This window comes from Meleagris gallopavo, chromosome 11 (genome assembly GCF_905368555.1).
Source record: "Meleagris gallopavo chromosome 11, MGAL_WU_HG_1.1, whole genome shotgun sequence".
Taxonomy (NCBI): Eukaryota; Metazoa; Chordata; class Aves; order Galliformes; family Phasianidae; genus Meleagris; species Meleagris gallopavo.
Window position 1 is genome coordinate 14,531,909 of NC_139414.1, and position 13,321 is coordinate 14,545,229.

Sequence of the window (13,321 nt, forward strand, 5' to 3'; positions counted from 1 at the left end):
AAAGCACTCATTACTGCAGGGTGTGCTGCTTTAAGAGAAAATGATACATTAAGTGCATGTAATTCTCCTTGCCTGGCTATAGGATCTAGCCTCATACTTTCTGGAAAGGATTAATTTTAAAGGAATGTGGTGTTGAAATTGTAGTCCCAAAGATGAAAGTTCAGTCAGTCTGACATCTGGCCTTTAAGAGAACCGAGCACAAAGATGATGCTCTTCCCTCTCTTCTTTTCAGTGAAGTTCTCTATGAAGATGAGGGCTTCCGGAGTCGGCAGTTTGCTGCTTTGGTTGCTTCCAAAGTGTTTTACCACTTGGGAGCTTTTGAGGAATCTCTGAACTATGCCCTGGGAGCCGGTGACCTCTTCAACGTCAACGACAACTCGGAATATGTGGAAACGATCATTGGTAAACAGCTGTTGCTGCCAAAGAAAATGCAGGCATTTGTCTTACCAGAACTATCTTGTTTAGAGATTTCCTTTGCTTTAGCTGTTTTTCTCCATGTTCCACACCCTGTATTCGAACTGTTGCTGCTGCTACTTTTACTCAGTTTATTTTTGCCTTGTTTTCCCATCCACTTTAAGATCCCGTAATAGAACTGACGTAGGACTTACAGCAGTCTTTTCCTATTCTTAACTGTTGTTCCACTGCAAGTTCCTAACAGCAAAATTACTTTGTGTATTTTCCCTTCTCTCATTTTTTTTTCTCATGTTGTCAATGTCAGCATAACTTTGGGAATAATCGTCTAATAAAAACAGCTGCTCACCTGGGGGCTGCCATTTTTTTAATTCCCTCTTAAAGTAGCAAGCCAGATGTTGAACCTTTGTGTAGGTTGAATTTTTTTTTTAAGTATCATCCACTGGTATCAGTTGCTGTTCAGAGGATATAATGGACATGGGCTGGCTTTCAGTCTCCCTAGCTAATGCTTGTGGTGGATTAGGAAAGTCTCCTACTGCTGCTTCAATATTTGTTTAAAATATCCTGCTCTTGAACCAAGATAATGACTTTGGTTCCATTTTAAATGTATCTTCTTGGTTTTGCTGTTACAGTCAGTTTGTTAGATGAGATTATAAATATTTTCCACTGCTGTCTGTACCTTTGACTGCGCGAATAGCTCATGTGCCTCATCTTTGTGCAGTTATGTTTTGCTGGCAGAATGCTTTTATACACAATCTGGTCTCTTCCTCAAGAAGGTAGAGTGAGACCCAGGTTATCACAGAGTTTCAGAATAAATCGATGCACTGGCTATGATTTAATTTTGAGCAGAAGATTTGGGCAACCGTTTAAAAACGGGATAACTGCTGAGAGCTGGAAGTGTCAGATCTGTAGAGGTTGTCATCTACTGAATTTACTGCTTCAGTGTCAGTAGTATGGATGTATTTTGACATGATGGTGTCAGTATTGTTGGTCTTGCTGGTAAGCATAGTATGACTTCTAAATGACTTATGTGATAACTGTTTATTTTTTCCACACTGACCTCTGTCTGTTTTCCAACCTCTGAGAAAACTGTAAACCCGTAGGAAGCTGACATCTTTTCCTCTATATTTATTTAATATCATTCCAGCAAAATGTATCGACCACTATACCAAGCAGTGTGTGGAGAATGCAGAGCTGCCAGAAGGGGAGAAGAAACCTGTTGATGAGAGGCTAGAAGGCATAGTGAACAAAATGTTCCAGCGGTGCTTGGATGACCACAAGTACAAGCAGGCAATTGGCATTGCTCTAGAGACACGCAGGCTGGACATCTTTGAGAAAACCATCCTCGAATCGGTATAAGCTTGTTCTGAAAAACGGAACTGTGAGGTTTTGTGTGCACAGGTTTTGCTCTGCTGTTCTAAAATGGAAAGGAGGTAGATTTGTCCTAGTTTCTAAATCCTGTTTTGGCAGTCCGAACCCAAACTTTGTATCTCTGAATTTCTTTTCAGAATGATGTTCCTGGGATGCTGGCCTACAGCTTGAAGCTCTGTATGTCTTTGATGCAGAACAAACAGTTTCGTAATAAAGTCTTGAGAGTTTTAGTTAAAATCTACATGAATCTGGAGAAGCCAGACTTCATCAACGTGTGCCAGGTAAACTTCTCAGAGCGCTGTTTAAAGATGACTCAAAAGCTGTTATTCTTGTAGGTGTCAAATCAAGTACCTCTAGCAATGTTTCATTTCTAACCAATTAAATGAAATGTCTTTTCCTGATTGCATGACTCAAATTTATATCATAATGAACATGAGGAAAACGATGCAAATACTCTACACGTGGTCAACAGAGAAGTAGTAATGTTCAAAGGCAGTTTGGGGACACAGACAACTCTTTATTTCAAGCTTCTGTAGGGAATAGCAGATAGTAGTTCTGCTGTTCGGATTTCTGTTTATTCCTCCAAGGAAAAATTGCAGTGGTTTGGGGTTGTTTTTTCTTTCTGTTTTTTTTTTCTTTTTTTTTTTCTTTTTGGCAAGCTGTTGTCTGCGTGTGTTTAGACAAACAAATATGAGGTTCCTCAGATTGTCGAGCATTCAGCTGTATTGGTACGTCATCTACACATGACTTAGGAGTGCTGTTGCATTTTAGCTAAGACAACTCTCCAAAAATGACAGATATTTCTTTCATGTGCTCTGGAAATTTTTTTGTCAACTTCCAGAGATAAAGCTGCATAAATAGGAAGGGCTGAATCATGTGTCTTGAGTTGATAATACTTTCTCTCATTTTTAAACTAACCTGTGAAAACTCTGTAGATTCTTACTGCCTGCTTACTTTGAAGATATATTCCATGGAAGCAGCATATAAGGCAACGAGAAAACGGCACGTGGCCTCATGTGGTATTACTTTTTCATTCTGAGATATATAAATTCTGATTATTTTTTTTCTTTTCTGTTTCCCTTCCTCACCCTCAGTGCCTGATATTCTTGGATGACCCACAGGCTGTAAGCGACATCTTGGAAAAACTAGTGAAGGAGGATAACCTTCTCATGGCTTATCAAATTTGCTTTGACCTGTATGAAAGTGCTAGCCAGCAGTTCTTGTCTTCTGTGATCCAAAATCTTCGCACTGTTGGAACTCCTATTGCCTCTGTGCCTGGATCCACCAACACCGGCACTGTCCCTGGGTCAGAGAAAGACAGGTGGGGGCATTGGCTTGAGAAGAGGCATACTTGTTCAGTTAGAGTTCTGCTCTGCTGGAGTCTCCTGTTCTGTGTGTGGCTCTCCATTACAAGTTATTGAGCTACTCTATTTAAGCTTGGGTAATAGACAAAGCGTGGTATTGCTCAGGGTGAAATTGTATGTTACCACTGAACAAGTTCACTGTTTGAAAAAATGCATTCTCTTTGCAGTTTAGGCAAGCAAGGTGCACTTGTGTGGTTATGTAGCTCAGCTAACGAGCAGTAGTGCATTAATGCTCTGATGCTGTGTGCTCTTGGCAGAAACTGGTGGAGTTAAGGGATGAGCAAAAGGCACATGGCAGTCACACACAAGTTTGGCTTCCTATACTTGCTTGTGGGGAGAGCAAGCTCGGAGGTGATACTGTAGTATTATATATCCTTCTGTACTTTCAGCAAAAAGAGCTAGCTTAAATATAGTCTGGGTTTTGTTCAAGTCCTAAACTTAAAACTTGTTCAGTACTGAGCATCAACTGGGAAAAGTCCCAGGTTGATTAAAAGTCAGGTATTAAAAAATACTTGAAATTGGCACCAACAATCCCTCAATGTCTTTTTATTTTACTTTTTGACTACTTAAAAGTAATCGACCTACATGATTTTGTTTTAAACCTATTTATAGAGAGTCAGGTCTCCAACTTAAGGCTGCTGCCTGGCAAGGATGCAGTGTGGAAGAAGTTTGTGTTCCAACTGCTCTCTTGTCTCCAGAGCTGTCATGGCTGTACACAACCTGATTCCCCTACCATCTTTGACAGTGTGTGATGGAAAACACTGCCTAAGTCAAGGCTGGCTGAGCGTAAGGGTTTATGCAGCTGTGAGGAACTGGTTGTAACTGAATCAATAATATGGGTGTAGAGAAGACATTCTCTCTTCTTCCCTATTAAAATAAAAGCCAAGGCACAAAATAATATATAAATCAGCCTGTGAAGTATGAGGAGAAGGTGCTAAGAGCAGCTTAAACCTCATTTACATGTCAACACTAGCGTTTATACTAATAGTGATGAGCTCAAGGCTTTTGGGTGGGGATATAATGACCCTGGCTGTCTAGTTGTTGGCCCTATTTTCTCACTTGTTTCTGCCTGTTCATACACTACAGGCAGTTATATTTTTGTCTCCCTAATGAAGTTAGAGGGTGGGAATTTCCAGGCCCTTGTCTTCTATTGCTCTGACAGCTGAACTGCAGAGGAATTTCTCAGCAGTGACCTCCAGATATTCAGTCCTTGTCTGTCAAAGTCATATTATTTCCAGTTATCATCTCTAAATCCTGAACTACTGTATTGGGGTGGTGTTTAGCTGTTATTACAATGCTTGGCTAGTTTCAAGTGCTGAACTGGGTTGCATTTTTGAATTTTTATCTTTATTTAGTGATGCTATGGAAGCAGAAGAGAAGTCAGGAAGCACCTGTGTGGGGAAGTCTGCAGAAATTGTGAGTGCCACTTCCAAGAATGTGCCTTGCTTAATTGTTCTTGTGTATTTGAATCTGTGGGGTTGTTGGATTGGTTTTGCTAATACAACATGGAATTTCACTTCTGTCTTGTCCGGAGTCCAGCTGACAGACTGTCTCTGAGGACCTGATCTGGCAGTCTAAAAGTCCAGCATTTTAGATACTAAAAGCTGGAGGAATTTTCAGAAGGAATTAGTGGGTCCAAAAAAAGGAACACAAGTAGAAAGATTTGGCTTGTATCTTTGCTTTTTGTTGAAATAATGAACTCCTGGAGAAATTTGACTCCTGCCTTTCCTGATGAATTAGCTAATTCACCAGCTGGATGTCTTATTCTTGTGAAATCCAGGTGAACCTTAGGTGCTTAATTAATTTGGTTTTGGTGTTTTTTTCCTTTCTTGAAATTTTTTCATTTTCTGAAATCCAGCTGTAGTTTGGCTACAGATAGGACTGATATTCTGCAGGAATGGGAGAAGGGGGAGCTAATAAAAACATCAAGTTTATTTTCCATAAGGGAAGATTCTTCTGTCTGGCATGGTGACATCTTCCTTTTGTTTTCTTCTCTGAAGTATCAGAGAAAGCAAGTTCATTTCTAGCATGAACACACAGTTGCATTTCAGCATTTCATTCATAGCTAATGCAATTCTGACAGTTCTGTTGCTGAGGAAAGGAAACTGTATCTGGGGAAAAAAAGAAAGCCCAAAGCAAAATGGTTTTTTTCTTTTCTTTTTTTTTTTTTTTCCCCTGTGGTGCATGTTTGCAAATTATATTTGTAAATGTTTGAGAGATTCTTGCAGGTCAGTTAAAAAGAATAACATTTTTCTTAACTAAGTGCAAGCAGAAGTGCTTTCTTGGAATTATATTTTGAGATGAATTTTCTTGCTGCATCTGAGGAACCTGTGCTTTTGTGCACTAAAGGTGTCTCAGATCAATTTCTGCTGAGTTGGCATTGCTGCCTATGCCAAGGGATAAGTACACAAAAATGGTTTTTGTGGCCAGAAATTCTTGAGCTTAATCTTCCAGAGTTCAGAATGATAACTACAAAGGAAGAATTGAGAGGATTAGTTTAAGGGCTGAACTACTTACCTTTTGCTGTTCTCTGACCAGCTAATAGGGCCAGAGAGCAGCAGTGTACTTCTCATCATTCTCAAAAGGTACTTCAGCTGGGACTTAAATTGTGGAAACTGTTCCACAGTGGGGAAGAAGGAGGCATTCTCAAAGGGCTCTGGAAAATAAATGTATTAAGAACCGTAGTTCTACTAGCTTCTGTTCTAAATAAAGTCTTTAGCTGAAAAGAAGGTCAGTAGGATGATGTAAAGTGTTGTGGTTTTGTGGTCCTCTTTAATAAAACTTCCATGGAAATGCAGGTTCATATTTATAACAGTGGTTGCCTCTTGCAGGAGACTCATCTTATCTGTAAGACGAAACATAACAGCTTGCAGAAAATCGGATGTCACTAATATCTCTCACTTTCAATTAAAGTGTACATTTTCTTTCACAGGTTTTCTTCTCCCACCTGCACTCCTGTGCACAAAGGAGCTGGGTTATCTGAGAGTTGGTGTTGTCCTTTTAGCAATGTCCTTTAGTCCCAAAGCGAGTCGGATTTTGGAATATGGTGTTGGGAAAATACCGGAGAGGGTTTTCATGAACTGTGTCTTGTCTCTTTTTATTTGTTTATGAAGAACCCAGAACCCAAGGACCAGATCTCAAAAATGATTAAAATTTTAAGTGGGGAAATGGCTATTGAGTTACATCTGCAGTTTTTAATACGAAACAACAACACAGACCTCATGATCCTCAAAAACACAAAGGTAAGAGGCTTTGTAAATCTAGCTGTTTGGATTTATCTGATTCATTCTGTTATTTGTAAAATAACAGCAACACGATCAATACAAAATCTTACTGTCTTAGCATGACCTCCCTCTCTTTTGAAGACCCAAATCTGTTTTGTTTGGAATACATTAACATTTAAAACTAGAATTTGTGAGGCCAGGGAAGAGCTGATAGCACCTGAAAAGGGCCATATAATCAAATTGTTTCAAATTCAGCTGCTGTGACCTAACGATGACAGGCTGTTGTTAGTGTGTTGCTTCACTGATGATTGGTAAGAGAAACTGGTCCCTTTTTCCCTGCTTTCTTTTTGTTTATTTGGGAGTGAGATAGACCAACTCACCCTCCAGCTGATCCTGTGCAAGCACATGCTACTAGTTGGGGAGAGAGGGAGTCAGTAAGGACTATAAATTACAATATTTTGGTGTCTTGATTGGGTTGGTTTGTAAGACCGTGCTTTCAGCTTGACTAAATAAATCCTTGTGTGCTCAGAGATAATTCTACATTGAAGATAGAACTGATAAAAACACTTGAAAACATCAGCTGTGTGCACTTTGCCATGCTTGCTTTGGGAAACCAGAAGTGGGGTGCTTCAGTTAAGCAGCAGTCAAGGCAATTGTACCTCTGACAAACTCCTAGAAAGGGCAGATTTGCACTGGAAAGATGGGTTTGAGGATGTATGAGAGTGTATTATCAGTCTATGATCTATTAACTCTGATTAAAGGGAAATTGGTTAAATTGAGCCTAATTACAACCCATATTTCTAATGTACTGGCAAGCATGTGAAGTGACTGGGGGCATGTCTTCTGCTGGCTGGTGATACTGTGATTGGTTTTGTTCTTTCAGGATGCAGTGCGGAATTCCGTGTGTCACACAGCAACTGTTATAGCAAACTCCTTTATGCACTGTGGTACGACCAGTGACCAATTCCTGAGGTAAATCTGTGGCAAGGAAAAGCATTGTCATTTGGGGGGGGGTTGAACAACATTGTTGCCCTGCTTTACCTGATAGCTCCCAAAGAGTGGTTGCAAAGCTCTGGGCTTAGAATAAGAAAAGGTCTGAAAGCTAAAGAAATGAGGACTTATTACCTTTTTTTTCTGTCTTCACACATTGGCTTTATTTGAACAGTAACCGTGTGAGCAGCTTGGAGGCTGGAGATCTGGAATTTGTTTGCTTTGTTTGGAGAGAAGTTGGAAATTTTCTGAGCTGGTGATATATCTTTTCTGGTAGAGACAGGTGGGAAGAGAAATGTCAGGACTGACCTTACCCAGGAATTGAGGAAAGCCCCAGAAACTCTGAGCAAGCTTTTCCCACAGAACTAATAGACTGCATATTGATTAGTTGTTCTCCATCCTTCATTGAAATCACTGGTATCTACAAGTTTGACTAATATTAGCTAAGAATCAGGGCTGATGAAGGGGGGAGAGGTACAAAGTGCAATTATGATTGGCTTGTTTTCTGGAGCTACTTTCTCTTACGAAAGCAATGCTTGGTGCTATGAGACATTGTTTGCAGTCTGAGGAATGGACTGTGTGTAAAACTTTGTCTAACCTGTCTCTTTTTGTCTTGCAGAGACAATTTGGAGTGGCTGGCCAGGGCCACTAATTGGGCTAAGTTTACCGCTACTGCCAGCTTGGGTGTTATACACAAGGTAGTGATGCATTCATTCATTCCCCTCTGTTCAGTAGGAGTGATTTACTTGTGAACTTCGAAAACATTGAAGTGGGGAATCAGAGTGATGTCTGTAATTCTGTGTACAGCTTAACTGATGCATCCTAGTTAAGCCTTTTCCTTGGTGGCTGGAATATCTGTCAGGGATGCTGGGTGGGAGGAGTCTCTTGCTGGGTGGGTAGATTTATATCCTTATATCACTTACAAAGATGTTTTGAAATAAGTCTTTGCAGTGGTTTTATGTGTCTTGATCTTTACTGAAGTGCTCTAGTGAATGAATCAGTGTAGCTTATAGCTAAGATTTGTCCTGATTTGAATGAGTGATCAAGTGGTTCCAGATTCTTGTACTGGGATGGATAAAATCTTAGTGCTTTGCATTCAAAGGCTGTGTTTTTTTTGTTTTTCTTTTGGTAGAGAAAGTAATGACTTGTTTAATTATTGCAAAGTGTTTGCATCCACTGTTTTCACCTTTTGCTTTTCATTGTTTTCCCTTGGTGCTGGATACTGGACATGCAGGGACATGAGAAAGAAGCACTCCAGCTAATGGCAACATACCTACCCAAGGACACCTCTCCAGGCTCAGCCTACCAGGAGGGTGGAGGCCTCTATGCCTTGGGTCTCATTCATGCTAACCACGGCGGTGACATCATCGACTACTTGCTGAACCAGCTGAAGAATGCCAGTAATGATGTATGTATTCAGTAATGAACCTTGGTTTTGTTGGGAATATCTAGAAGGGTGCCAGCTGGTTTAAAAGTGGGGGAGTTAGAAGTAACTAAGAATGTGATGGAGGTGACCTTCTGTGGGTTTTAATAACCTTTTGCTTACAGTTTAGGTTAGATTTTTAGGAAGTTCTTATGTGTATGACAGTGAATATTTCTTCATTTCTCTTAGCACTTAGTTATTTACTTTGTTCTTCTACTAGACCTGCACTATTCAAGCTTTGTTTTTGGCCTAGTTGGTGAGTAAGACGTGAAACCCTGTACATTTATTGCTTCTTACACACAAGAAGTGCTTTACTTCAACACTTAATGTTTGCAGATGAAAAGTCTTCTTTTAAGTTGGAATCAATTAATGTTTTTCTTAGCATGTTCCTGTATTCTCCTCTGAGAAATTCAGACAGCATCTTTGAAAATTCGTTAAATGAATCCCACTCATCTTATTGTGAATACAGTGCCTTTCCTATATCTTTTGTAGAACAACAGGAGAGGAAAGCAGTTCAAGTGGGTACTGATTTACCTTTCAATTTAAATTCTATTATTAGGCGGCAATTTTTATGCATGGTACAACTTTATGATACTGCCTAAGTCACTCAGTGGGAGGAAAAGAGCTTAAAGGTACTAAAAAGCCTCGTGTGGAAGGCTTCTAGTACTCATTTATTGGCTTTGAAATATCATTTTTAATTTAGCTTCTGTCAACAGTTACTGCTTTAGGAGGTAAAAGTGACTTTTTTAACAGGTCAGGAGATCACCGAGTGTTTTTTGGGCTAAAAGTTTGCAGGTGTATATTGATGGAAAGATGTCTATTTCAGCTGTAGCCACGTTGTTGCTGTTTTATGATGACTCAACTTGTATATGTTTCTCTGTAGATTGTCCGACACGGTGGCAGCTTGGGTTTGGGTCTGGCTGCCATGGGGACAGCACGTCAAGATGTGTACGATTTACTGAAAACAAATCTGTATCAGGATGATGCAGTGACAGGTAAACATTCAGCTTTCAGAGCAGATAACCACCTGAGGCCTTAGCACACATCTGCTTTTCTCCAGGTTTCCTGTTAGCAACATGGACCACTTCTAGGTTGCCTTAGTTGCATTTTGTTAATAAACCTTTTCCTGGTCAGCATGGTTCTGGAGTTATGTCACCCTAATGGTCAGAGGTCCCATCAAGACTGCTCTGTGGCACTGTGCCAACCATTAGTAAGATATGGTAGCTCTTCAGAGCTAAGTAAGAATTTGTTTATTCTTAACTTTGTCATATGCTTATATGCATATAGTGTAATCACCAGAACCACTTGCCTTAATTTTGGCTGAGAAACAGGCTTAAAGAAGCTTTTGAGGGCTGGTGATCACAGGAAAATGATCTCAGCATCTGTTGGCCTAAGGAAGAGAAATTTGGACTCAAAGGGGAAGGTTACCAAGTTTTGTGACTATCGGGTTAGTGACTAGTGGGTTATTTTTGCAGGTGCATGAGCCCATGAATACTGGGGTTGCTGGGCATTGTGACTTTTAAAGTGATCTCTCTGTGTTTTTCTCTAGATGTAATATTTGCTGCTTTTTAGAAACTGTGTTTGTTTAATTTTGCTTTTCTGTGCTGCCCAGGTGAGGCAGCTGGCCTGGCACTGGGACTGGTTATGTTGGGCTCTAAAAACGCTCAGGCCATTGAGGACATGGTTGGCTATGCACAGGAAACCCAACATGAGAAGATCTTGCGAGGTCTTGCTGTTGGAATTGCTCTGGTCATGTATGGTAGAATGGAAGAGGCAGATGCTCTCATTGAGAGTCTTTGCAGAGATAAGGTGAGTTTAACTGTGTCAGGTCATTTTGTTACACAGATAACCTTCCTGTCTTTTTCTGAAGTCTCAAGCTAAGGTGGGCTGGTTGTTTTCTTCCTAGAAGTTCTTATGTAGATTTGAAGTGTTTCATGTTTTGCTTCACCCTGATAAAAAAAAAATATATATATATATAAGAACAACAGTCTTGGTCTTATATTTCCTTAGTCTGATATTTAGCTTTCATTACAGTGAGCAGCAAGGAGCAGAAGAGGGTGTAATGGTTGAAACAGATAAGACTGACTGTGTAGATAGTTTGTGCTTGACCTGTTGAAAAGCAGATAATGAATAAGAAGCTGAGTAACACATATGCCTGATACTCTTTAGCATCCCATATCATAGCAACTTTCTGTCCCAGTGAAATTGTTAGATGATATCCCTGCTTTAGCAATTATCCTATTACTCATCCACAAGAAACAGGAAGGCATTGAGGCTGTCTGCTCGCAGCTTCCAAGTGTAAGAGTGAAACAGAGTTGTATTTGGAAGTACTGAGTCCCTAATTGGGTAGAGTTAAATATTGATGTTTTCTTTTCCAGGATCCAATTCTCCGTCGTTCTGGCATGTACACAGTTGCTATGGCATACTGTGGTTCAGGGAACAACAAGGCTATCAGACGCCTGCTGCATGTGGCTGTAAGTAGTGTGATCTTAGTTTATGATGAGGGAGTAAGCCTATCACTTCAACAGGCTTTGTGTCTGTAATGTTGCTGTTCCGGACCCAATCAGGGAATGCAAAGTGATGAAAGCTTTCTTTAATAGTATGAACGGAAATAGAAGTTCTTCTAGCATTAGAATAAGTAGACTTTTAGCAAAAGAACCTCGTGTCACCAAAAAGGAATCTTGTAAAATCAGAACATGATTCTAAAAATTGTTAGTAAGTTTGCAGTAAACAGCAATATGGGCAAGGTGGGGAAAAAAAAAAAAGCAACTTAGTCTGTAAGAGGTGGGGTCTTCCTTCTCTTTGATAGGCTTGTAGTCACGGTACATGAACCAGAATGAAGCTGTTTCATCTAGGATTTAGTGTGATTGTTAACTTCCTTTCTATATATTTCCGTCTTCCCAATTAACTGGCGTGCCTGGTAACTGCTCCAAAATGTTGCAGAGTCCTCAGGTGTTTTAATTAAATTCTGAATGTCTTGTTTAATGCTTTGCAGGTCAGTGATGTGAATGATGATGTGAGGCGTGCAGCTGTTGAATCTCTTGGTTTCATTCTGTTCAGGTACTGTATCTTCTTCAGTCACTTCCACAGCTTTTGATTTGGTGTCTGGCTTTTTTTTCCCCAGGAAATGTGTGCTGCACTGCTGCTAGCATTAAATAACTCAATTATGTGCTGAGTGGATGCTGGAAAGTAAAAAAAAAAACCAAACAAACAGGAAAAAAAACACCTGAGAATAAAACCTCAGTCAGAATTACAAACATTCAGCAGACACATAATGAGCCTTTTTGTGGGTTTCCGGCCTTCTAGCTTCAACTAACTCTATTCAGACAATTAAGTTGATAAACAGAATGAAAAATTAATATTGGCAAGATTGAGAGTTAATTAAAAATTAAATATACAACGCTTGTACCAGACCTCATAAAAGCAGTGCTACTCAGACAAATGTCTTATTGCTAAAACATTCCTGAAGATGGTGACTGGTAAGAATAACCTGAAGAAGGATGTCAGAATAGCCTGTATTTTCTTTTTTTTTCTTTTTTTTCTTTTTTTAAGCATCCACTGTTAAACCTGACGGATTACTGGACTTACAAAATAATTCTTGTGTTTGCTTTGATTGTCTAAAGTGAAATCTGTGACTGTAGTGGTATTTTTTAGTGGTGCTCTGCAGTTCTCTAAGTAGGAAGATGGGTAGGTTTTGGATTTTTAGGATGTTTATGTGTTTTTTTGGGGAATGTGTTTGTCACTGTAGTTTTTTTAATCACTGGGGAAACTGGAAAGCTCCCCCAGAAACTCAACTGTCTTTATCTGTTAATGCAGGAATTTGCACAGTCTGAGCTCTGAACCAAGCAGTAGCCTTTCAGCATGTCTGAGAGGAGGAGGTGCATGCCTGGGTCCAGGGCTATAATTTTCAATGGATATTTTCTAAAATCTTTGTTCACATCCTCTGTGCATTAGTGGCAGTCTGTAAATTCACCTTACAACAAGCCAGTAAACAGATGCTGAAAGCTGATAGTCAGAAAGTGGGTTACTAATGCCACCAGTCAATTCGTCTTTAACCAAGTTCTTTCTCACACAGACGTTATTCTGCTCTGTTCTGATTTGTCTGAAGCATGTTCTGATTGTGGTCAGCAGGCGTCAGCAGTCGTCTCTCAAGAGCTTCTGCTAAGTTGCTTTCCTGAGCACAGATCATTCCTTGCTGCATAGCGATCTGTGTCTCTCCTGAAGCCAAAGACCTGTTAAACTGGCTTCTGCATCGGTGTACAGAAGGAAAAATACACACACAGGCCTTCCCTAGTTGCAGGCATCTTTTTTCCAAACAGGTCACGATGGAGCACTTTTGATCTCTGATTTCAATATCGTTTTTGTTCTCAACAGATACAAAGCATAACTGGCTATAGATAGCTGCCTACCAAAGCAGGAAGCTGTCAGGGCTCTGACCTACACCGTATATCAGGTTTCTTGGAGCACTGCAGCCTATCTGCTTCTTCAGATATTCTCTCTGAATGAATGAGGAAAGCAAGGACTTAATAGTTTTGGAT

At 40.0% G+C, this 13,321-nt stretch overlaps 1 protein-coding gene across 1 annotated transcript in view; it reads left to right on the plus strand.

The window, feature by feature from the left end:
• PSMD1 (proteasome 26S subunit, non-ATPase 1) overlaps positions 1-13,321 on the plus strand; it is a 65,340-nt gene that overhangs the window by 3,130 nt on the left and 48,889 nt on the right. The window contains exons 4-16 of the mRNA XM_085232617.1: positions 233-402; positions 1,559-1,764; positions 1,920-2,063; positions 2,877-3,103; positions 4,502-4,562; positions 6,260-6,388; positions 7,254-7,342; positions 7,980-8,058; positions 8,595-8,768; positions 9,667-9,778; positions 10,396-10,592; positions 11,162-11,257; positions 11,779-11,843. Of these exons, the coding sequence (XP_085088743.1) occupies positions 233-402; positions 1,559-1,764; positions 1,920-2,063; positions 2,877-3,103; positions 4,502-4,562; positions 6,260-6,388; positions 7,254-7,342; positions 7,980-8,058; positions 8,595-8,768; positions 9,667-9,778; positions 10,396-10,592; positions 11,162-11,257; positions 11,779-11,843 (1,749 nt within the window). The remainder of the gene's footprint in view (positions 1-232; positions 403-1,558; positions 1,765-1,919; positions 2,064-2,876; positions 3,104-4,501; positions 4,563-6,259; positions 6,389-7,253; positions 7,343-7,979; positions 8,059-8,594; positions 8,769-9,666; positions 9,779-10,395; positions 10,593-11,161; positions 11,258-11,778; positions 11,844-13,321) is intronic.